The sequence below is a fragment of the Eretmochelys imbricata genome, chromosome 2, assembly GCF_965152235.1.
Source record: "Eretmochelys imbricata isolate rEreImb1 chromosome 2, rEreImb1.hap1, whole genome shotgun sequence".
Classification (NCBI taxonomy): Eukaryota; Metazoa; Chordata; order Testudines; family Cheloniidae; genus Eretmochelys; species Eretmochelys imbricata.
In genome coordinates this window covers 223,568,057-223,594,808 of record NC_135573.1, presented here as the reverse complement: position 1 = coordinate 223,594,808, position 26,752 = coordinate 223,568,057, and the positions used below count along the sequence as shown (strand labels likewise).

The 26,752-nt window shown below is 40.8% G+C and overlaps 1 protein-coding gene across 1 annotated transcript in view; it reads right to left on the bottom strand.

Moving 5' to 3' along the window:
* Window positions 1–26,752, bottom strand: part of CDK6 (cyclin dependent kinase 6) — a 181,409-nt gene that overhangs the window by 92,147 nt on the left and 62,510 nt on the right. The window contains exon 3 of the mRNA XM_077809408.1: window positions 2,800–2,967. Within this exon, the coding sequence (XP_077665534.1) occupies window positions 2,800–2,967 (168 nt within the window). The remainder of the gene's footprint in view (window positions 1–2,799; window positions 2,968–26,752) is intronic.

Here is a 26,752-nt window from a genome sequence, read left to right as displayed (position 1 = left end):
GCTGGTATAGCTTATTCTTCTTTCCGGGAATAAGCTATACTGGTATAAGCACTTCTATACTGGTACAATAGCATCCACTCTAGGGGGACTGTACCACATTAACAATATAAGTATAGTTAAAGTGGTACAATTTTTATGTGTAGACAAGCTCCTAATCTAGACAGACCCTTTGTCTACAGTAAGGGCTGAATCGTGTTTAAAACCATGTAAATACATATTAGCTAATGGGTTTTTAACATCACCCATTTTAGCAGTCTGGACAAACCAAATATTAAATGTCACCTCTTTCTGTTTCACCCAGGAGTGCTGACAATGGGCTAACACAGGCAGGTTTCAATGCATTCTTGCTTTAGCAAATGAGTTCTGTTCCTTGGGCTTCTGATCCTTTGCTTCTATTCCTCTGGCAGAATTCTTGACTACAGAAGAATCCTTGATTAGCTTAGTACATGGCTTTTCCCTTGTTTTATAGACTATTTTAAAAAACCCTACTGGCAGGCTCAGCAACTCCTCACAATTTCAGATCGATGCAGTTTCCATTTATGGTTCAGTGGAAAGAGATACTGGAGCTGTGACTGTTTCTGATTGATCATTGGACATATAAACAGCTACTGCAAGTTCAAAGAGAACCCATCACCCCCCCCCCCCCTTTAATACTTCCAAGAGTCTGATCCAGTGCCCACTGATGTCAGTGGAAAGATTCCTACTGTCTTCAGAGGACTTTGGATCAGTCCCTAAGAGACGTTCTACAGGCAATGAAAAAAAAAAACCAAAAAACCAGCACAGCGACTTGCTAGTCTGCACATGTCTGAAATGCAGACGATACTTCCCTCTGTTTAATAACATGATGATATGATTTTCTGTTTCTTCCAGTCTTCATTCATGCTGAAGCAGGAAACCAGACTAACATTCTGTCATGCTTTACAACTGTGGTAGGGCTCTTGCAGTTAACTAATTATATTGTTACGGGCTGGGTGAAATCTTGTTATAGGTGGAGTTAAAATCTCTTTAAACTGATGTGTGAATGACTTCCCCATTTAAGAGAGATCAGGTGGGTGAAGAGTGATATATTTTATTGGACCAACTTCTGTCCCGAAAAAGAGCTTTGTTTTAGCTCAAAACCTTGTCTCTCTCACCAACAGAAGCTGGTCCATTAAAAGATATTACCTCACCCACCTTGTCTCTCTCATATCCTCGGACCCACATGGCTACAACACTGCATCCCCCATTTAAATCAGTTGTACTAAGAGGTGGTTAAGGGGCCACATCTAAAACAAGGCCTAATAGAGTCTGTCCAGAAACTAGTACCAGTGGGTGGAGGGTTTAACTGGGTATTCTAACCAGGTGGAGGCATAGGGAGTTTGAGAGAGGAGACACAGAAAATGTGAACAGGTAAGAACAGACTGAGTGGGAGAGAGAGCCTGAGGGAGAGGCTGAAAAAGCATATCTGACCCTGGGGATAGGTTTTTTGGGTCAGGGATGCAGGCTGAAAAGACTTTGGTGATGTGAGCAAAAGAAGCTATTTCCTGCTATTTGATCCCCTCTGAGTTCACAAATGCAGGATTTTGTCCATTCTTTGCGCATAAACAAAACTGCATGAAAGAAATACCTATCACCAATTTCTACTCCCAACTGGAACATCCACAGGGCCCCGCATTTTGATTAGCCGCACGGGACAAAAAGGGACAATAGCAATGGATTACTTTTTATCAACGAGATCCGGATGAATGTATAAAATAAAATATGTAAATATAATGTATATTACTTTCAGTTTCTTTCCTTAGCAATCCTACCTTTCCTGTCCTAAGTATAAGTGACACTGTCCTAGTATATATGGCACTCAGGACGGCAAAGGGAAACAAGAGAGCTAACAAGCAGAACACAAAACCAAACTAAAACTGCTGTGAGAAACTACTAATAATACCTAACAGGTAGCACATTTACTCTTCAGTGCATTTATAATCACTCACTAATTATCACAATTGAGAAGTATGGGAGTAAGAAGTATAATCCACATTTACACATATGGAAAAATGGCAAGATTAAGTGTGGGATTTTCAAAAGTACCAATATGATTTAGCAGCAAGACAATAGGACTTGTTCTCTTAAATAACTTCAGCACTTTTAAAAATAATACCATAATCGGATGGCCCAAGGCTATATACAGAGAGAGTCAGTATAACAGCTGGAATTAGAACTTGGGAGCTCCCGGCACACTATCCTATACTTAAACAACCAGTCCATGCCTCAGCCCCACTAATCAGTCATTATGCAATCTTGCTCATATGCTCAGGGTTCAGCTGATTGCCATATTTGGGGTCGGGAAGGAATTTTCCTCCAGGGCAGATTGGAAGGAGCCCTGGGGGTTTTTCGCCTTCCTCTGTAGCATGGGGCACGGGTCACTTGCTGAAGGATTCTCTGCACCTTGAAGTCTTTAAACCATGATTTGAGGACTTCAGTAGCTCAGACATAGGTGAGAGGTTTATTGCAGGAGTGGGTGGGTGAGATTCTGTGTCCTGCGTGTGCAGGAGGTCGGACTCGATGATCATAATGGTCCCTTCTGGCCTTAATATCTATGAATCTATTAATCTAATTCAGAACCAGTCATCAGTAATAGATTACTTTTACAGAGTAACCAAAGCAACTACTCAGTCCTAATTGGAAAGCTATTTTTCTTCACACACATGTGCTCTAAAATGGAGAGGGTTTAAAAGCACAGTTATAACTCTCAGGATCCATTGACTATAATAACATAGGGAACAGAGCATATTAGTGAGGGTAAAATAACATTCTGAAACTTACCACTGAGGTAAGAGCCATCTGAAAACTATAGATTCGTGCAAGGCCAAAGTCAGCTAATTTTATCTGCCCACTGCTTGTCACGAGGATATTTTGTGGTTTCAGATCACGGTGCACCACTCGGTGTGAATGTAGAAAATCCAGCCCTCGCAACAGCTGAAGCATCATGTCCTAAACACAAACAATAAATAGTAATCAACACAAGGTGACAAATAAACAAAGTCTCACATCTGCAAAATGAAGTTAAATAACTATTGACTTGAATATGTGCACAAGAGACAAAAGTGCCTATTAGACAGGATGTTGCTAGAGCCAGCTGATTTGAACAGATATACTTGCCAAGGTAATTATCATTTCTAGTTGAACTATTTGAACAAATTATTTGATGTTGATAAACAGAAGTGCGAAGACCGATCAAAACATGTTAAAGAAATTATAGATAAAAATTCTGTATTGTAGCAAAAGCATGCCCATAAACCCCCAAAACAACTTCAAGAGCAAATTATCTAGGTTAGAGGCTGGCAAAACAGCTGTTCTGCACTCAGTTTCAAGTCACGTAGGACATAACTGAAGGAGAAGGATTCCCATCAAATAAATGTGTTCCTGGTCCTGCCTCACTGAAGTCAATGGGAGCCTTAGCATGAACTTCACTGGGCACAGGATTGGGCTCTATATGAGAATATTAAATCTTAGCTAATTGGCACTGTCAAAATTGTAGTTTTATATTCAATCTACTGTATAAAACTTACAAAATATGTCAGGGTCTATCTTTTGCTCTGTGTTTGTGTAGTGCCTGGCACAAAGGGATCCTGGTCCATGACTAAGGCTTCTATGCACTACGGCAGGGGTAGTCAACTATTTTTTTTGTCAAGGTCCAAATTTCTTGGTCTCAAGGTCTAGTCAAGGTCCAGACTCCAGAGAAAATAATAAAAAATAACAACAATAATGATGATAATTAGTAAATAAAAAGATTTCAGGGCCTGTTCAAAAGCGTCTGGTGGTCTGGATTTTGGCTGCGGTCCATCTATTGACTACCCCTGCACTACAGTAACACAAATAATAAGGTTTCACTTTTTTGCTTTCCATATAACACAGTTATAGTGACACAATATTTTATAACATTTTCAGTGTTAAAAAGAAACTTTTCTATTGGTGTTCATTAGGCATTGTTTTACAACAGTCACAATAATACAAAAGCAAGGAATCAACCAACAAATACTTCTCAAAACACAAACACTAGAAATCCAAGAATTTAAAAATTTAAGAGAAAACATCAACAACATCAAAAATCACATCTGAAAACTGTGTACCTAGCATTGCTATAGGTAATTTCTAAGGTCACTAATAAGTAAAAGGAATAAAAGAAAAATTTCTCTCTCAATTTTTTCAGGTTCTTTATTTTGTGCATTTGACAGCAGTTTGTGTAGTCAGTTTCACTGTCTTGGTGGTCCTATATGCCCTTCCCCAGGCCCTGCACAAGGGTATTTACCACAGACATTAGCAACAAAACTGAAACTGAAGAAGTAGATGGAAGGAACATACAGAGACAAAGGGGAGGAGAGGTGAGCTGAGCATGCTTCGTGTTGTTGCTCTGGGGTCCACCCAAAAGACCCTTCCAAACATCATCGGGGAGCAACCCCCCACCCCCCGGACATTTAAAACAAAGGATACAAAACTTCAGCGCATAACTGCTGAAAGGTAGTACTATCAGAAAATTACAATGATGATACCATCCCCAATTACCACATCTCCACCAACAGTCATAAGAAAATAGAATAATCTAGCTAGAAACCCCACAAGGGACAAAACCACACTCTTGACCATTATACTGATGGCTTCAGGGAAAAAAATTGACTGTGAAATTCTTAACAAACTGTTAGGATATAGATATTCAGGCCTATAAAGGTTTGTAAAGGCCTATAGTCTAAGAATTTAGGTGTATTCTTATCACTTGGCTAGTTACAGAGGTATAAAAGAAAGAATCAAAATCACTGTCTGCCAGTGTAAGGGCCTTCTCTTATTGTGACAGTCTGAGGCCCTGTTCTTAGGCTAAGGCCTTTGGCTAAGCAACAGAGGCAGCCATAAGATGGGAAGTGAACGGTCACATCCTCACATTCCAAACTAGTCACATTGAAAGAAGGTGCTATTGGGCTCTTAGGAATACAGTCCTGTCCTGATAGTGCCTATCACCTCCAGAGAAAGGGAAGTGCCTAGAAATGTAAAAGGAAACTTAGCTTGATAGCATCCAGTCTGGCAAGAACTCACTTATCAATAGCTGGGATGTGAAATCCTCACTTCTGTATTGTTTTGTCATTATAGTTCCTACTTTGCTATTGTTTGTCTGTATAATCTCAGTCTGGTTCTGTGATTGTTCCTGTCTGCTGTATAATTAATTTTGCTGGGTGTAAACTAATTAAGGTGGTGGGATATAATTGGTTACATAACCATGTTACAATATGTTAGGATTGGTTAGTTAAATTTCAGGAAAATGATTGGTTAAGGTATAGCTAAGCAGAACTCAAGTTTTACTATATAGTCTGCAGTCAATCAGGAAGTGAGGGGGTGGCGGTGGGTGGGAGTGTGTGTGTGGGCGGGGGAAATGGGAACAGGGAATGGGGGTAAGGAAACTGGAATCATGTTTTGCTAAAGGGGGAAATGGGAACAGGGAATGGGAGTGGGGAAATTGGAATCATGTTTTGCTAAGGGCAGGAATGGGAACAGGGACACAGGTGTAAGGCTCTGTGGTGTCAGAACTGGGAAGGAGGATACTAAGGAAGGAAACTGGAATCATGCTTGTTGGAAGTTCACCCCAATAAACATCGAACTGTTTGCACCTTTGGACTTCGGGTATTGTTGCTCTCTGTTCATGCGAGAAGGACCAGGGAAGTAAGTGGGTGAAGGAATAAGCCCCCTAACACAAACATCATATCCACCACAATCTCTCCACACCAAAAGGACAACTACACCGTCCCTGAAATCCAACTACCAAATAGTGATCAAAACAGCAGACAAAGAGCCACCATCATAGTCCTCAACTGTGATGACTACGTTAACGAGGCCAAGTGACAGCTCTCCGATATCAGCTACTATATAGAACTCAAAGACACTACCACCACCACATTTTATCTAGGAATTTAAGGATATCATCAAATCTTTCCCCAAACAACTCCAAGAGAAACGCTACAACCTCATCCCACATGAACTCCTCAGGGATCTTCTACGTGCTTCCCAAGGTGCACAGACAAGGAAACCCAGGCAGACCCATCGTATCTGGCCACAGCACTCTTATTGAAGGAGTATTGGGACTCACAGAAACCATCCTCCAACCACTCACCACACGAAGGGCCAGCTTCGGCGAGGACACAATTGACTTCCTCCAGAAACTCCACAACATTAATAGCCTCCCTCAGAACACCATCTTTGCCATCATGAATGTCCCAGTCCTGTACATCAACATCCCTCACAATGATGGCATTGCTGCCTGTCTCAAATATTGACAAGATAATGAACAACCCAGAGATATCCACCCCAAACACATAGTCAAATTCCTCCATTTCATCCTCACCCATAACAATTTTACATTCAACAAAACTTTGTCCAAACCACGGGAACAGCCATGGGTACCAAGCTGGCTCCCCAATATGCCAACCTCTTCATAGACCATCCTGAAGAAGAATTTCTGGACAAATGCACAATGAAACCAATGATATACCTGAGATATATCAATGATATTTTCATCCTCTGGACAGACAACCTAAATTCCCTTACAGATTTCCACCACAACTTCAACAACCACCCCGTCCATTAAACTCTCTCTAGAACACTCTCGCACTAGCATTTGCTTCCTAGACACCACAATCACCTTCAGCAGTAGAACCCTACAGACAACTATGTACAAGAAACCTAGAGTATCACCACACCTACCTTCACAGATCCAGTACCACCCTAAACACACCCAGAAATCTGTTATCTACAGCCAGGCACTCAGATACCACAGAATATGGTCCGAGGAGAAAGTTAAAAATCTTAACACACTTCAAACCATCTTCACCAAACAAGGACTCTCCACCAAAGAAGTAGATCGCATAATGGAATGGGACACGAAAATACACCAAGAAAACCTGCTTCAATACAGAAATAAAACCCCCCTCCAAGCACAGACCTCTAGTTGTCACCTACTACCCATACTGGAACCCACAGGAAGTATCACAGAATCATAGAATATCAGGGTTGGAAGGGACCTCAGGAGGTCATCTAATCCAACCCCCTGCTCAAAACAGGACCAATCCCCAACTAAATCATCCCAGCCAGGGCTTTGTCAAGCCTGATCTTAAAAACATCTAAGGAAGGAAATTCCACCACCTCCCTAGGTAACCCCATTCCAGTGTTTCACTACCCTCCTAGTGAAAAAGTTTTTCCTAATATCCAACCTAAACCTCCCCCACTGCAACTTGAGACCATTACTCCTCATTCTGTAATCTGGTACCATTGAGAACAGTCTATAACCATCCTCTTTGGAACCCCCTTTCAGGTAGTTGAAAGCAGCTATCAAATCCATCCTCACTCTTCTCTTCTGCAGACTAAATAATCCCAGTTCCCTCAGCCTCTCCTCATAAGTCATATGCTCCAGCCCCCTAATCATTTTTGTTGCCCTTCACTGGACTCTTTCCAATTTTTCCAAATCCTTCTTATAGTGTGGGGCCCAAAACTGGACACAGTACTCCAGATGAGGCCTCACCAATGCTGAATAGAGGGGATTGATCACGTCCCTCGATCTGCTGGCAATGCTCCTACTTGTACAGCCCAAAATGCTGTTAGTCTTTTTGGCAACAAGGGCACACTGTTGACTCATATCCAGCTTCTCATCCACTGTAACCCCTAGGTCCTTTTCTGCAGAACTGCTGCCTAGCCGCTCGGTCCCCGTTCTGTAGCAGTGCATGGGATTCTTCTGTCCTAAGTGCAGGACTCTGCACTTATCCTTGTTGAACCTCATCAGATTTCTTTTGGCCCAATCCTCTAATTTGTCAAAGTCCCTCTGTATCCTATCCCTGCCTTCCAGCACAAATCCTCCCAGTTTAGTGTCATCTGCAAATTTGCTGAGGGTGCAAGCCACGCCATCCTCCAGATCATTAATGAAGATATTGAACAAAACTGGCCCCAGGACCAACCGTTGGGGCACTCTGCTTGATACCGGCTGCAACTAGACATGGAGCCATTGATCCCTACCCGGTGAGCCCGATGATCTAGCCAGCTTTCTAATCACCTTATAGTCCATTCATCCAGCCCATACTTCTTTAAATTGCTGGCAAGAAAACTGTGGGAGACCGTGTCAAAAGCTTTGCTAAAGTCCAGGAATAACACATCCACTGTTTCCCCCTCATCCGCAGAGCCAGTTATCTCATCAAAGAAGGCAATTAGGTAAGTCAGGCATGACTTGCCTTTGGTGAATCCATGCTGACTGTTCCTGATCACTTTCCTCTCCTCTAAGTGCTTCAAAATTGATTCCTTGAGGACCTGCTCCATGATTTTTCCAGGGACTGAGGTGAGGCTGACTGGCCTGTAGTTCCCAGGATTCTCCTTCTTCCCTTTTTTAAAGATGGGCACTACATTAGCCTTTTTCCAGTCGTCTGGGACCTCCCCTGGTCGCCACGAGTTTTCAAAGATAATGGCCAATGGCTCTGCAATCAAATCAGCCAATTCCTTTAGCACCCTCGGATGCAGTGCATCCAACCCCATGGACTTGTGCTCATCCAACTTTTCTAAATAGTTCTGAACCACTTCTTTCTCCACAGAGGGCTGGTCACCTCCTCCCCATACTGTGCTGCCCAGTGCAGTAGTCTGGGAGCTGACCTTGTTCGTGAAGACAGAGGCAAAAAAAGCATTGAGTACATTAGCTTTTTCCACATCCTTTGACACTAGGTTGCCTCCTTCATTCAGTAAGGAGCCCACACTTTCCTTGACCACCTTCTTGTTGCTAACATATGTGAAGAAACCCTTCTTGTTACTCTTAACATCCCTTGCTAGCTGCAACTCCAAGCGTGATTTGGTGTTCCTGATTTCGCTCCTGCAGGCCTGAGGAATATTTTTATACTCCTCCTCGGTCACTTGTCCAATCTTCCGCTTGTATCAAACAATTACCACCGATAATCGATGGGAACCTCATCCTGAAATAAATCTTTCCTAAACCCCTTCTTCTGACCTTCAATATCCCCCGCCGCCGCAACCTCTCCAAACTCATCATAGAAGCACACTCCCCACAGACCAGGACATACCAACTCAAGCAGCACCAGACCCTACCAATACGACAGAGGCAAGACCTGTAGACACATCTCCACTGCTACCATGATCAACATCCTCCTGCTACCCCGGCAACACAACTTTCAAAATCCAAGGGTCCTATACATGTCTAGCACAATGTGTGGTGTACCTCATCCAGTACACTAAATGCCCCAACATCAACTATGTGGGTGAAACCACACAATCACTATGCTCTCAAATGAACTCACAGACAAAAATGATAACAGACAAAAATACCATATCACCTGTGGGTGAACACTTTTCACTGAAGAATCACTCTATATCTGACCTCTCAGTCCTCACCGTCAAACAAAACCTGAAAAACACCTTCAAAAGATGAACTTCGGATCTTAAATTCATAATTTTGCTAGACACCAAAAATCATGCACTGAATAGATACACTTATTACAACAATCTATAACCCACTTAACCCAACCCCCAGCTCTTCCTCCCCCTTTTTCTCTCTGACTGAAGAGGTGTTAAGAGGCCCTTCACCTTGAATGGACCCTTGAAATGTGTTAACCACTTATGCTAAACAATCCGTTCCACCTTGTATTTAGTTGAATAAAAGAGCTCTGAAAAAGAGCTCTATGTAAGCTCGAAAGCTTGTCTCTCTCACCAGTAGAAGTTGGGCCAATACAAGATATTATCTCACCGATCTTATCTGTCTAACTTTTACATAGGTCTTTTGACCTTGAGACTGTAATATGGAATTCATGGATTGATACATTTTAAGGCTCAATGGGGTCATTATGATAATTTAGTCTGACCTCCTGCATACACAGTAATTGCCCATAATTTCTGTTTGACTTATAATAGATCTCTCATAAAAACATCAGCCTTGGTTTAAAGACTTAAAGTGATAGAGAATCTACCATGTCTTTAGGTAAGTTGTTTCAATAGTTAACTACCCTATGTTAAAAATTTGCACCTTATTTCCAGTCTTAATTAGTTTAACTTCACCTTCCAAACACTGAGTTTTGTTCCGTCTTTGTCTACTAGGTTCAAGAGCCCTTTGCTATCAGAAATCTCTTCCTCATGTAGGTGCTGGTAGATAATGATCAAGTCACCTCTTAACCTTCTGTTAGAGAAAATAAAGAGACCGAGCTTCTTAACTCTCTCACTGTAAGGCATTTTTTCAGACTCAGATCATTCTTGTACCTCTTTTCTGAGCCCTTCCAATTTTTCAACATCCTTTTGGAAGTATGGACACCAGAACTGGACACAGTATTCCAGTAATGGTCTCACTAATGCTGTATACAAGGGTAAAACCATCTCCTTACTCCTACTTGACATTCCACTACTTATATACCCAAAGATCCCATTCACCCGCTTAGCTACAGCAAGGTGGGCAAACTACGGCCCATGGGCTGCATCTGGCCCGATAGCCGTTTTAATCCGGTCAAGCTCCTGCTGGGGAGCAGGGCTTGGGGCTGCTCTGTGCAGCTCCCAGAAGCAGCGGCATGTCCCCTCTCCGGCTCCTATGCATAGGGGCAGCCAGAGCTTCACATGCTGCCCCCACCCCAAGCACCGCCCCCGCAGCTTCCATTGACCAGGAACTGTGGCCAATGGGAGATGCAGGGGCGGCACCTGCGGATGGGGCAGCACGCAGCAGGGCCACCTGGTTGCGCCTCTGCATAGGAGCTGGGGCGGGGACATGCTGCTGCTTCTGGGAGATGCTTGAGGTAAGTCCTACCCAGAGTCTGCACCCTGAACTGCTCCAGCACCCCAACCCTTTGCCCCAGCCATGATCCCCCTCCCGCACTCCAACCCCAATTTCATGAGCATTCATGGCCCGCCACACAATTTCCATACCCAGATGTGGCCCTCGGGCCAAAAAGTTTGCCCACCCCTGAGCTACGCATCACACAGGAAACTAATATCTTGGTTGATTATCTATCATTACCCCCTAAGTCTTTTTCAGTGTCACTGCATTCCAGGATACTGTCTCCCATCTTGTAAGCAAGATCAACATTCTTTAGTAGGGACATAATCCTCTAGAATGGTTCAAATAAACCAATTTTTTAAAAAAGATTAATCTTCATTAAATTCTATAGCTATTAGAGTAATTTCTATAGACATTTATTTCTTTCATCCATATTAAATTCTTTAGGAATTTTTCACAGTGGAAACTTCTAACATTAGGAAGCATGGACATGCTGCAAATAAGGTGAACGAAACATCCTTAACCTGACCCTTACCCTGCCAACTGTTATCTTGCACATGCATCACACCTTCCACGTAAAATGGAGACCTTTTGTTGAATGTGGTTTTGATTGAAGTTTTGAGCCTCTGACAATAAGATATCCAAAGGTTTGTCTACACAGAGGGATAAAGCACACTAACATTTGTGTATTCATTGGTCTGTGTAGACTGTTGTGCTGTTTGAAACAGTATTATGTTAATGCGTGCTTCAGTACACACCAGCAGGGTCTACACAGACCAATTAATATGCAACACGTTAATGCGCTTTAGAAATCGCACCCCCATACAGTGCATTACCCCACCATGTTGCCAAGCTCCACGGTTACTGAATCGACTTCTGTTTGTGTAGTTTCTCTTTGTAGTTGAGGAATTGTGGAGAAAATGTGACTACGATTTTGTGCATACATATCTATACTACAATCAATAAGTTTTATATTCTGTACAGCCTGATCCAAAGCCCAATGGCCTTTGGATCAATCTCCTAGGAGATAAGGTGCTGATCCAGCAAAGCACTAAAGCACATGGTTAACTTTAACCACATAAAGAATTTTTTTGTCTAAGTTACCTAAATTTTATTCCAGCTTCATATTACCAGATATGATACATGTTGTGAATTTAGTGGATATAAGAAAAGGTCTCTAGAGGGTCCTTCTTTCTGGCACTTCTACATGCCCCAGGTTTTTCCAGGTGTATAAACTAATTACACAGTCATGGAGCATGTCAAAAATGATTTTTCAAACACTTATAAATTTTTATTTTTGCATTCTTCCTTCAAACCCAGCAAAGACAATTCTCCTCCACAAGTATTAGTTATAGGTGATGTCTCCTGTTTCAAACATCACATGCTTTTCTTTCAGCCAGGACTAAAAAAGGAGGCATTAGAATGTTTTAAAATGGAAAGGGGAAATTTTTTCCACCTCCCACATAACTTAGAAATGGATACATTTCTTCAAATGACATCCCTCTGCAAAAAAGTCACAAGGAAAATGTCAGTTAAAAGGGAGTTTTTCCCCCTGAAGTTATAAGTGTCTAAAAATAGCGGGTAATTATTACAGTGTTAGTGTCATATGAGTTAAAGAAGGAAAAAACTATTATATACTTCAGTCCATCTTCCAACTAAAGCAGGATTTGTCCATACAGGATATTTTCGGGTGTTGTTTCCAGTTTAGTTTTTGTTCTAAACAGCTCTTTGTTTATGCTATGCCTGTGCTCCTTGTTATTTGCAAACATATGCGTGAATGGGTTTTTATTTACACAGATCTTTGGGGAATAAATAATTTTATTACCTGAATTCATTTGTGAATAGAGGAATTTTGTGTCAGTAAAGTAATATTTGCTAATCGGTATTTGTTATTGTCCTTCTTCTAAAGTTTCAGCCATCCAGTCAGGGAGCAGAAACAATACCATGTGACATATGTCACCAGTTATACTGTATGAATAGTGAATCCTGAATAATCAGGTGACTGATGAACAGTTTATAATTTGACATTTGTTTGCATAAACTGTTAATATAATAATTAGTAATAGTGAATAGATTTGTAAAAATCTAAGTTGATTAGCAAACAGAAAGAAAGAAATTTGCAATGAATATTTTTCACAATTAATTGTTCTACCAATTCTTACCTGGGAGACTATTCTATGGTCTACTAGACCTCACACAAAGCACATGTAAGTACATTCCTTGCAAGAGGTCCCTTGTCAACTTCAAAGAGTAGTTTGTAGCATGTTGTTTTACTTTTCCCCACAAAACTTTCCTGTGGCATCTGGCCATAGCATAAATTCTATTACTGGTCAAACATTTTTCAAAAGATTGTTGAAAAGTGTTATAATCTCCACCTTGCCAGATGCAGCATGGAGATGCTTGTGTTGACAGATAAATTGGGAGAATGATTTATTATGAGTAATAAACAATAATCTGTTGAATTATATAAATTCATCTTTCCTAGGATATTGTGTCCGTGTAAACACAGACTATAATAGTGTCTCTCGCTGCAGATTTGCAATTCCTACTACCATCAGATCATATTACAGAAGTTGTCATGATGGTTGCTAAAGTTAAGGTTGCACACCCATTTCCACGCTAACCTAACCTCCTGTTTTCAGAGGACCATAACTCCCACATTTTTACCATTCATGTTAGGTTTTATAGGTTTGGTCTCTATCCAAAGGTATTGTTGTTTTTGTTCTAAGATTCAGCAAAAATGATTGAGCCATTTTGGGGCAGAGTGAAAAATTACACTTTCACCACATAGAAAAATGTAACTTTTTTTAATTTACAATCCTGTAGTGGAAACAGTGGGAGGCAGAAAGTTGAAATTTGCTATGGAAAAAACCCTTACTGAGGAGACTTTTTTTTGCATGTTCCACTGAAAAATCAGTGTTATTTAGACCAAACAATGAGACTTTGAAAATGAACCCAATTCTTCCAATGTACAGTGCATTTTACACATGATTTTTCTACTAAGTTCATAAAGCACCTATTTGGGCAACCCTTAGGCAACTGATAGAAATTGTATTACTCGCCTGAATAGGTATTCACCAGCAAGAATAAGGGTTGCATGTCATGTCCTAAGAGTGAAGAATATTTCTCAAATAATGATAACACATCATGAATTTTCCTATAATAGATAGAAATATCACTTTTATATGTGTAGCATCCTTTAGTACTACTCTGTGTATGCTAGCGCAGCTCATGGGTGAATGAGTGTTACAAATCCTCTCTTTGCAGTTTGGCTGAGGATATGAGTTGTTACTGCCCCCAGCTATGGAGCCTTGAGTCTTTAGTTCAAGCTGTAGCAGTTCAGGCTTTTAGATACAGTTCTATCTGAAATCTTTTCTCCACGTAGGTACTTAAAGACCATGATCAATCCACCGCTTAGCCTTTTCTTTGCTAAACTACATAGATTGAGCTTCTTTCGTCCATCACTGTATAACAGTTTTTCAAGACCTCAAATCATTTTGTAGCCCTTTTCTGAACCCTTTCCAATTTGTCAACTTTTTTTTTTGAAAAGCGGACACCTCAACTGGATACAGAAGTCCAGTGATGGTCTCCCTAATGCTGTATACAGGGTAAAACAAACTCCCTACTTCTACTTGATATTCCACTGCTCGTACATCCAAGATTTACATAGCTCTCTTAGCCTCTCTATCACACGGGGAGCTTGGGTTCATCTGGTTGTCCACCATGATCCATAAGTTCCTTCCGGAGTCACTGATATCCAAAACACAGTTCGCCATTCTCTAAGTGTGACATGCGTTCTTTGTTTCTAGGTATATGACCTTGGTTTTGGCTGCATTAAAATGCATTTTGTTCAAGTCCCTCCCAGGTTACCAAGCAACCCAGATTGCTCTGTAGCACTTACCTGTCTTTATTGTTATTTACCATTACCCTAAATGTACAACAGAGAGAAGTAGTGAATGTTTTTTGTCATATACAGGCCTTCTAAATTTGTAGCCTCTGAACTGCTCTGAAGAAAGACTGCATTGTGCATGAATGCACAATTAATCTAGCTTCCTAGTCAACTGCCTCATCCCCTATATTTAATTAAATATAGCTGTGGTACAGACTTACAAAAAAGTACATAGTACATGGCTGCTGACAATATTACATATCTTAGAGAGAAAAGAATTCATATATTAAAGGTTTAAGGGTTAGATTTTCCCATTTAGGCACAGGCCATAGTAAGAGGTAGCACAGAGCTGCACCACCTTGGGAAGACTGCTAGGCGGTAGAATACATCTGTATCTCCCATGTACATAGAGGCAGCATATCTATCCACTGCTACTGATTTTGTGGGGTGCAGTTTTCCCCTTCCACTGGCTGGTAGCTAGGAAAGTGAAGCCACATCTGATTCCTGTGAAACTAGAGGATACGATTTTATCTTCTGCATCTGAGTTCCTACCATCACTGGAAGGAGCAGCTTCCTGAAGCACATGGACAAGTTTGGTCCTATCACTGAAGGGCAACAGTAGAGGGACTCTCTCATATGCAGAGAGAGGCTAAAGCACAGTATTGTGACAAAAAGCTTTTCCACTGGACCTGCTTACTTCTTTTGTCGCTTATGTGCTAAAACATGGTAAAATACTGTAATCCTTTGGAAACTAGCAATGCTTCTCCTTCCCATATCTGGAGTATTCCATGTACCTGCATAGTATTCTCCATCTTACAAGGACTGGAATCCTTCATTTTTTTATACTGTAGAAATGGAACGCTCCTATTTTTAACATCAGGTGTTGGCATACTGCTGCTGAATGTGTCCCGTACGAGTGTTTGCGAAAGAGAACCACAAGCATAAACAAAGGAGAAGAGTTTTAGAAAGTGGTATGTAATGAGTCAGTAGTGTTAGAATTTGAGAGATGAACTGATCCTGCTTCCCACTAAAATCAACGTCAAAACTGCCATTGATTTCAGTAAGAGCAGGAGTAGACCCGAAATGTCCTACAGGGTAATGTAGGAACTCCAGAAGGTAAAACAAGAAACTACTTTCAAGTTCAATAGTGATTGTTAAATGTGCTGGCATGAATGCTGAAAGGTTTCACATTCTCTCAGCTCTATTTTAAACAGAATAGTCACAGCACTTCTAAGGTAACACTAACACACAGTCAACATTAATTAATGCCAAAAAACAATGGCATTCCTGAGGAATTACATGAATAGCAAAATACTTCATCATGATTAATGTTATTACACTGAATCTCAAAGGAATTAGTAATGATTAGTAACTCCCTATTAAGAACATTGCATTTATTTTTTTAATTTCCTCACACTGGCCTAGGAACCCATAGTTGGGACTTCCTAGAACTCCCTGGTTGCACTGTAAGGGGTAGAGTTGTTACATCCTTTTAAGGGGCACAGCATTCTCTTCTCCATGCAGCTGTCCAACTCCACTGGCCAACATACAGGAGCAGGCACAGCCGTGGCCTCACCTACTTTCTGTCTGTCCCCCCGCCAACCCCTTTGCAGTGAGTGGCTCTCAGGCAATCATAGGGGCTGCCATTCTAATCAGTCCTTCTGTGCACCATGCAAAGGGAGGAGGGAGCGTCTTTACTCCTTACCTCCCATAGCTTCATCCACAATCCACTCCATTATTAAATAAGGCTCCAGTTTTACTCACTTTGGGTACTATTTTACTTCCAAGTCGTCCTGTTGATTTCAGTGGGGCTACTCCGAGGGCTACCTGAGATGATGAAGGATGGCAAAATTGGGCATAGAATTTGCTGTGATATTTCCATCTGTAATTATTCATCTAACTCCAAGAGCACACATGAACTTCATTATGTGTTCCATTAAAATGTAGTTAACATTTGACCCACTGACCCATTGGTTTAGTTGAATACACCAGTTTTATCATATTAAATAAAATGTTTGTTTCTATAGAATACAAATGCTGTGCTTAAAAATAGCAAGGAGAGAAAAATACATAGAGATAGGCTAATAACATACCAAATCAAAGAAGGGGGAAGTTTACTCATTTTCAGTGTTCTGAATGCCACATACATATCCAGATCCAGAGGGTGAATGATGATAACAATTAATTCAAATTTACACCTCATTTTAAATATGAAGTAAAAGTGCTTGAGTAATTCTCTTTGAGCTGTACATACTATGAACACAATCTTTTCATAGATTTTTGCTGAACTACATTTATTTAGTTTAGTGAACGTTATTTTGTAGTTTTTTATATATTCTCATAAGAGTTATATTTTGAATGTCTTTTAACAGGAAAAAAAATATGCCTTGAACAAGCTACTTTGGGTTAGGAAACTGTAGGGATAAAAAAAGCTTTAGTAGTCACCTGAAAATGCCCTTTAAGCTGTGTACCTACTAACACTGCTGAAGTTTGAGGTCTTGGTATTTTCATGATAAATATTTGACCCTGATCCTGCAAAAAGCTTCCACACATTATGCATAGTGAAGAGTTAGTCCCATTAAAGTCAATATGGTCAGTACTATCTCTGAAAAATTCACACAAGATACTGATCTAAACGTAATTTAGATCTACCCGTGTAATTTCATAAAAGTTAAAACATCTTAAGGAATGGAGTCCTTTAAACACTATTTTAAAGAATATTTTGGTTATTATTAAAAGTGGTAAGTCCTAAACAAAATGTTGTTGAATACGCCTTTGAAACCAAATTTTCAGAATTGTGGGTACTTATTTATATACTTGATAGCGCTTGCAAATGCCACAGTTGTGCATACACTTGTCTGTGCAAAATGACTGATATGTGACTAATTGGTCAGTTTCATGCAGAAATACCAAGACTGCATAAATGACTTGGTAAATAAATGTTTTGGACAGATTCTGGCTTGATCCGCATTTACATTAAGACCATTTTACCCTGCCAGAGTGGTGTAAAGTAGCCTTAGATCATGTCTATGCTAGTGAGCTTACAGTGGCATAACTGTACTGATGCAGCTGAGCCGCTGTAAGATCACTTGTGTAGCCACTTTATGCTGACAGGAGAGAGCTCTCCCATGGACATAATAAAACCACCTCAACGAACAGTGGTACCTATGTCAGCAGGGAAAGCTCTCCTACTGACATAGCGCTGTGCACACTACCACTTATGCCCGCAAAACTTATGTTGCTCAGGGGTGTGTTTTTTTCACACCCCTGAGCGACATAAGTTTTGCTAACATAAATGGCAGTGTAGACATGGCCTTAGTGTAAATGAGAATCAAGCTGAAAGTTCTGAATATATGGACTTATGTGTTTGGTAGTATTTTCTTTACAATATTTTTTTTTAGCTGCAGCAGCCTTTAATTGATTACATAAAAATCTCTCCAAAACTTATTGTGAAAGATGCATCCAATTAAAGCAAAATTCTAAAAAGAAAACACAATGGAAAACATTAACATCTAATAAAAATAATGTTTTGCTAATCTTGTTAAATAATCTGAAAGTGTATTCTATATCTGAAGTCACTACTGTGCAAGTTTAGAAAAAAAACTTGAGATCTTTTTTTTCCTGCAGTTTCCTGTAAGTTCAATTATAAACTTTTTATAGCTAGAAATATACAGAGGAAGTTTTTTCCTTTCATTGTCATGACCCTGTTCATAAACTGAGCTCAGTTCATACCCACTGAAGCAGGGATGTGTATATTCTAATCCCTCTGTGTAAACAGAGCAATTGTGCTTTCTGGTTTTATCTTGGGAGAGAGATGATAGTATTTACATTGCTGAGCTTCAGCACAGAGTGAGGGAGCCTTGATGACATAGGCTATGTGGAAGGTGTGCTGACCTCTGCCCTAGATATGGCCCATTTACCAGCTAGCACCAATGACAGGCTATAGGGCTCTATTAATTGAGGTGATATTAAGAGAAACGGGGGCCCCATGTACATCCCCATATTACCCCTCCACCTGCTCTTCTTAAAATGGAAGTTTACACTCAGAAATCATTCATGGGATTTCAGGAGCTGGGGACCTATGCACATGCCTAGTGTGCCCAGAACCTTCATCTAGCCCTGCCACCACCCCAACTCCATAAAAGCTGGAATTCCTACCACTGGGGACCCTGTTTTCTAGGTTACACTGGCAAAAGCAGACAAGGCTGAAATCCAAGTCTCTACCATACCTCCGACTTAGACCAGGTCTACACTGCCACTTACTTTGGAATAACTCACGTCGCTCAGGGGTGTGAATAAGCCACCCCCGGTCGACATAATTTACACTGACCTAAGCACTGGTGTGGACAGCGCTATGTCGGCAGGAGAGCGTCTTCCGCCAACATAGCTACCGCCTCTCACAGAGGTGGATTTATTATGCTGACAGGAGAGCTCTCTCCCATCAGCGTAGAGTGTCTTCCCCAGAGACGCAACAGCAGTGCAGCTGCGCCAATGTAGCGCTTCTAATTTAGACTAGCCATCACAATGGTTCCGCAAGCCTAAACTAAGTTCCATATTAGAAATGTGTGCTGAACACATATATGATTTAAATGAATATATTACATATACACAGACATACCTTTTAATTAGGGCTGCCAATTAATCGTAGTTAACTCACGCGATTAACTCAAAAAAATTAATCACGATTAATTGCCGCTTTAATTGCACTGTTAAAAAATAGAATATCAACTGAAATTTATTAAATATTTTTGGATATTTTTCTCTGTTTTCAAATATATTGATTTCATTTACAACACAGAATATGTAAAAATGATAAACAAAAGCAATAATATTTTTAAATTCACCTCATACAAGTATTGTAGTGCAATCTCTTTATCATGAAAGTGCAACTTACAAATGTAGAAATTTTTTTGTTACATATCTGCAGTCAAAAACAAAATAACGTAACACTTTAGAACCTACTAGTCCACTCAGCCCTATTTCTTGTTCAGGTAATCACTTAGAGAAACAAGTTTTGTTTACATTTACAGGAGATAATGCTGCTCGCTTCTTATTTACAATGTCACCTAAAAGTGAGAACAGGCATTTAAATGGCACTCTTGTAGCCGGCATTACAAGACATTTATGTGCCAGATATACTAAATATTCGTATGCCCCTTCATGTGCTGGCCACCATTCCAGAGAACATACTTCAATGCTGATGAGACTCGTTAAAAAAATAACGCATTAATTACATTTGTGACTGAACTCCTGGGGGAAGAATTGTATGTCTCCTGCTCTGTTTTACCCGCATTCTGCCATATATTTCATGTTATAGCAGTCTCGGATGATGACCCAACACATGTTACTTGTTTTAAGAACACTCTCATTGCAGATTTGCCAAAACTCAAAGAAGGTACCAATGTGAGATTTCTAAAGATAGTTACAGCACTCGACCCAAGGTTTAAGAATCTTACGTGCCTTCCAAAATCTTAGAGGGAGGAGTTGTGGAGCATTCTTTCATAAGTCTTCAAGAGCAACACACGGACACAGAAACTACAGAACCCAAACCACCAGAAAAGAAAATTAATCTTCTGCTGGTGGCATCCGACACAGATGATGAAAATGAACATGCGTTTGGACTGTTATTGAGCAGAACCCATCATCAGCATGGACGCACATCCTCTATAGTGGTTGAAGCATGAAGGGACTATGAATCCTTAGCGCATCTGGCATGTAAATATATTGCGATACCAGCTGCAACAGTGCCATGTGAATGCCTGTTCTCACTTTCAGGTGACATTGTAAACAAGAAGCGGGCAGCATTATCTCCTGCAAATGTAAACAAACTTGTTTGTCTGAGCAATTGGCTGAACCAGAAGTAGGACTGAGTGGACCTGTAGGCTCTAAAGTTTTACACTGTTTTATTTTTGAATGCAGGGTTTTTTTGTACATAAATCTACATTTGTAAGTTCAACTTTCATGATAAAGAGATTGCACTACACTACTTGTAATGGGGGAATTGAAAAATACTATTTATTTTGTTTTTTAGTGTGCAAATATTTGTAACAAAAATAAATATAAAGTACACTTTGTATTCTGTGTTGTAATTTAAATCAATATATTTGAAAATGTAGAAAACATCCAAAAAATTTAAACAAATGGTATTCTATTATTGTTTAACAGTGTGATTAATCGAGCAATTAATCGCAATTAATTTTTTTTAATAGCCTGATTAATCACAATTAATTTTTTAATCTCTTGACAGTCCTAATTTTAATTTAAAATTCAAAATTATTTTAAGTGTCTACAAGTTTTTTCACCTAAACTGACCATCTCTGTGACTTAGAATCTGGGGATCTTTTTTTTGTAATTTACATCTTTCAAGTTTTACTGCATCTACTGTTAAACATTCACACTAGATAAAAGTAATTTGCATGTTTGCAAAACAATCGATACAGCTCTTGTCCAACAGTGCACATTTTCAGTAATTCTGCATACTACATATTCCTGTCAAAGTGGAATTACCAGACATGCAAATTAGCCATCTTAAACTTTCCTCTTTTGGCTATTAGTATTTTTATAAGAAAATACACACAAAGCAAATCAGAACAGGTGGGGAATTTCTTTTTAACACTTTAAGAGAAACTGGCAAATGTGGGGCTATTTCCTAGCTCTTGTCTGGGTGTGAGATTTTTACAGTCGGGAAAAGCAATTTTGTAATTTACAACTGCTTTTCCGACCCATAAACCTTTCCACAGTTTGTGCCTGGCAGAAAAACCTATATGAGGCAAAGCTCGTATAGGATTTATAGATCTGGGCCTAAATAAGTAAACAAACAAAACTTTTCACTAGGACTTCTGGATGCTATCATGACTGCTTTGTAGGTCCCTACCTACCTGGTGGTAAGCCTCCTATTAACATTGTTTCTTCAGTGCAAGCTCTACATAACCCTGTAATGATCTCAAGCCAGCCAAGACATGCATCTGGGGAGAACAATGTCCTGCAAATAGGGACACCACCATCCAAACCAGGACAGCTGTTGATACTACTGTATTTGGTGGGGTGCCCCCATTGTGTCCTTCCTTTTGTTGCTCAATCTGAAACAGCTAGGTATTGCAAAGAACCAAAACTTCCAAAAATTAACTGAGGTATTGCAGTGTCAAAAATGGATGCCTTTACTTAATTAAAAACAAGACTGCAAGCACAATTACAAAGGAACTTAAAACAAAAGTACTAGCTTTCTCATTTTTGTGTTTTCTCCTTTTTGTAGTTAAATGCTAGTGTGGTGGGTTTCTTTGGTATTTTCTTCCTACAAGGATATTGTTACATTTAATTATATTATGGTCACTATTACCAATCAGTTCAGGGATGCTCAATTCTTGGAGAAGATGCTGTGTTCCACTTAGGACTAAGTCCAGAACTGCTTCTCCCCTTGTGGGCTCCGGCACTTACGTGCTCCCCCAGATTTTTGCCAGGGTTTGCTAGCCCCGCTTGGTCACATAGTGCTGCGGGGCTCCCTCCCTGCATGGCAGCTGCTGGAGCCAACCAGCTGGGAGCTATGGCCAGAGGCAGTGGCAAACAGCTGGGAGTTTCAGGGAAAGCTGCTGCTTTTGCTGCTGCCTCTCCCTGTGGAGCTAACGCAGCGGTCCCGCCCTCCAGATGTTTGTTGCTGCCTCTCCATGCGGAGCTAACACCTGGGAGCTGCAGGGAGGTGCTGCTGAGGGAAAGAGGGAGATGTGTGCCTGGGGGGCATGAATCAAGCTGTTGGGGGGGAAAACCCTTAAGTTGTGCCACACCACTCTCAGCAGGCACCAGTCATCTCAGGCAGAAGCCCCAAACACCACCGCCCTGCTGCAGGCCGAAGCCCCGAGCTCCCTCCCACACTCACCCCCGAGTCTGGTAGGAGAGAATGGGTGTGTGTGACAGGCCTCCGCGAGTGGCATTTTAACTGTAAAAGAGCGTGGTTTGGCCACATTTGACATATAGGACCACTCTTCCACCAGTGCAACAAACTCTGTCAATCCTATATATTTTGTACCTTGGTACTATCGTGTCCCATTGATTATTTTTGTTTGACTGTTTCTCTTCAGCTCCAGCCTATACTTTATCAATTTCTATCCTCTCCTCTTTCATAGGATACAGAGTACCTCCTTTAATAAATCCTCCTCTACGGGATGTTTCTGTTTGAACCATGTGCTCCTCTACGCCTGTCAGCTTTCCTCCAGTCTTTAGTTTTAGAACTTCTCTACGTGCATATATATATATATGGCCAATTTGGTTACTCACTTGGGCCATGTCAAGTTTACCTATCAGATCAATGATTGCTACCAAATCAGCAGGAACATGAAGACCCAGGTCATGAGGTCCACCAAAATTAGTGCAATGTTTACTGCTCATGTGCTAGAGCTCCTGGGATGGATTGTGAGGTGTCTCATGCTGAATAAGCATTGTCATGATAATGCCTTGAGCACCTAATAAAATTTCGGGGCCTTGCCACCTTTATCATGTCCCTGGTTGAGGCACATCACAGGTTCTTTCGTCCTTCTGTTTAACAGGAACCCCCATTCACCATCTCCCTAATTTGTTCTATAAATATACCTGTTGTGGACACAAAGTTGGCATGGCAAAGGAGCGTGGAGCAGGAAGGGGAGAGAAACACATTGAATCCTGGTCCTTTCAACTAGTGAACCCAACCAAACAGCATTAAAAAGTGCTCCAAAATTTGCTTGCACCAGCCCTGAAACCTGCTTGAATGTCTGTTTTGGGATAGATAACATACAAAACTGTCAACAGGAAACCAGGAGAAGTTTGGTAGGTTGGGCAGAGTTTCATGTGAAGTTTTGAGGTTCATTTTTCACACCGGTCCTGGTTCCTACACTGGTCAACTCTTTTAACAAGGAAAACTGTGACGGATTGATGTAATTGGCCTCTTATTTTTTCTATGCTGGGAACCAGATTCTCCCTTGGCTAACCTGATCTATCCTGGAGCACAGCATGTACTCACACAGCGCTGTCAGTAGGCTCAGGAGGGTTTTATAATTTCAGTCTTTTAAAAAAGACTTTTGGATGCTTCTAGCATATTTAATTTATAAATTCTTCTCTCATCCAGGACCTCTTCCCTTTCCCCTTCTACAACTTTGCTTGTGAGTCCCCCCAAGCTGTACGCTGGGAACATCATAAGGATATCATCACTCAAGGCAATGCCTGGTAAAGATTCGTTAATGTAGTCAGAGATCACTCATCTTAGAAAAGTAGAAAAGCTGGAGCCAAGTCATTTTAACCAGCTCAGTATGATACTGAGAGGAGTTCAGTGCAAGCACCATCACATTTGTTGCCAGAATCTATAAACACTAAGTTATGACAGCTGAAGAGTCAATTCACCACCTTCACACACACTCACACACGCACCTCATCAGCCACACAAACTGAAGTCTACCTCCATAAACTAAAAAATTCTACTCATTCAGTCCTGCAGCTCTTTTCTGGGGGATTGATGATACTGCATGGTGTAATTGCTCTTTTTTACCTAATCAAACCCCTTTAAGGGTTAAAATATGGCATATGTTGATCGCAGACACTCCTCACTAACAGGAAAGACACACTGCTGTGGGGCCCACATCTAGGCTTCTCCTTCCCTCCAGCAGTCTGTGGATAGCTGCTAATTGTATCCACTTGTTTAACCTCAGGGATAACGTCTGGAGGGGACCAAGTGCCACAAGCAAGCTTTTTTTTTTTTTTTTTTTTTTTTAAAAAACGGTCATTTCCTCTCTGGTGTAACTTGCATGACAGCATGTGACAAGCAGAAATTAATGGGGACACTGCTGTGCCAATACCTCTTGAATTGCTTTGACACTGGCTGCAGGCTGCCTGCTTGGCCACCCAGCCAAGACCTCACATGAAACATGGCAAGGGGCCCACAGTTCTATTCACGAACAAGCCAGCTGGTCAGTGATTAGAAAGCTGAAACAATGCAGTACATATACACCAAGAAAAATACTTTACAAAGAGCTTCAGGCTCAGGAGGTAAAGTTGATTAAAAAAAAAGTAAATCTGTAAATTTATCTTCTGGAGCTGCAAATTCAAGTTGACACCACAGACAACCTGGAACATCCTTTTAGTTGATTCTACATTCTCACCAGAATATGATCAAAACTAAGTCTAAAATTTTAGCACACAAAATAGTGGCATACAAACAACTTAGACCACACTGATTCAGATTCAGTGCAGCATTCAAATTATGTAAATATATAAGAGAGTTATGACAGATTACTATTCCTATTGGCCTATCAACACTTCAGCAACATTGCCTACATTTCTGCAGAAATCCACATCGGACCTGCCTACAGTGGGCCAATAAAAAATACTGAGATTTGTTTATAGACTGAGAAATAAAAACAAAAGCTGAGATTTTCAAAACAGCTAAGGGGATTTGGATGCCCAGGTCCCCTATCTCCTAGGCAGCACTGAAAACCTCAGCCAAGACTTTTTAAAGTGTCGAATCTTTGGCTAGATGCAAAAATGCTGAGTAGACCTTTCCTCTTGTTGTATTCCCAAGTTTTGGAAGATCAATATCCTGCTAAATGTAGGGTATTCCCCACCTGCTCTTTGCAAAAAAGGAATTACTACTACTTAAAAAAAACAAAAGACTAGGATTTTAAAAGCAACCTAAGGGATATATTTCAGAGTAACAGCCGTGTTAGTCTGTATTCGCAAAAAGAAAAGGAGTACTTGTGGCACCTTAGAGACTAACCAATTTATTTGAGCATAAGCTTTCATGAGCTACAGCTCACTTCATCCAATGAAGTGAGCTGTAGCTCATGAAAGCTTTTGCTCAAATAAATTGGTTAGTCTCTAAGGTGCCACAAGTACTCCTTTTCTTTTTTCTAAGGGATATAGGCACCCAGATCTCATGGGAAATCAGTGCGATTTGGGCAGCTAACTCCTAGGACTCCTTTGAAAATTCCAGCCCAAGACATTGTCTCTTAATAGCTAGAATCATTAGGATAAAAATTACTGTTACCCAGGCCTGCATTTTTTGAAGTAAGTATAAGGAATGAAGTATCAAAAGATAGGCTGAGCTGATAGTCAAGTGACAATTGCACCAAGAGGGAGAGGGTTTGGTTTTGGAGTCTAATTCATGTTGTTTGCTGTCTGCATGAGAAAGGGCTAGGAATACTGTGGAATCTTATGGGAAGAGGCTGGCCTCATACGGGGTCCAATCCAGTGCCAGGTGAAGTCAATGGGAATCTATCCACTGTCTTCAGGGAGTTGGATTGGACCTACTGCCTTTGAGTAAACCCCTCTGCCCAACATACATATCACAGCTGACAAGAACTGCAGGGAGCTGTATCTAAATTTGACAAAAGGGAGGTCACTATGACACTACATAGCATAATGTAACTCTGATTCTTGGCTGGGGTTCCTGGACATGATAATAATCACCTTCACCTTTGATCAATCAGTCCATCAACCCTCACATAGAGAGCGCCAATCACAACATGTCATTTCTGTTGTTCTAGCCAGTCCTTCAGCCACCTGCTAGCCAGGCTGTCAGTGGTACCAGACACCCTATCGGTATAGCACACCACAGTCCAAAACCCCTGAGCTCAAGCAATCCGCCAGCCTCAGCCTCCCAAGTAGCTGGGAATACAGGCATGCACCACCATGCCTGGTATTACCATAATAAACAAAAAAGTCAGTTATTATTAAAGGTGGGTACTTGGAGGAATGTGGACTGTGTATACTCATCAGTCATCTGGTCTCGGGCAAGTCACTTAACTTCTTTCTGCTTCTGTTACCCCATCTAAAAATCAGGGATAATACTTCTCTACCTCATAAGGACATTCTGAAGATTAATTAGTTTATGTTTGTGAAGTATCTTGAAGGGCTGATGTTTACTCAGTTATAATTGTGCAACGGTAGTGAATTGGACAGCATATGCAAGAAGAATTTCCTGTATGCACAGTGTCATGGTGATGGGTCTTAAGGAAAGGATTTGAGGGAGGAGAGGACAGTGGTCTTTTGGGTCCCTTCAGGCAGGGTGTTCTAAATGTAATGGCTTTCAGGATTTGCAGTGTTAGCGGTAGAACACGAACCATCAAAAAAGTTTTTATTTTTGATGT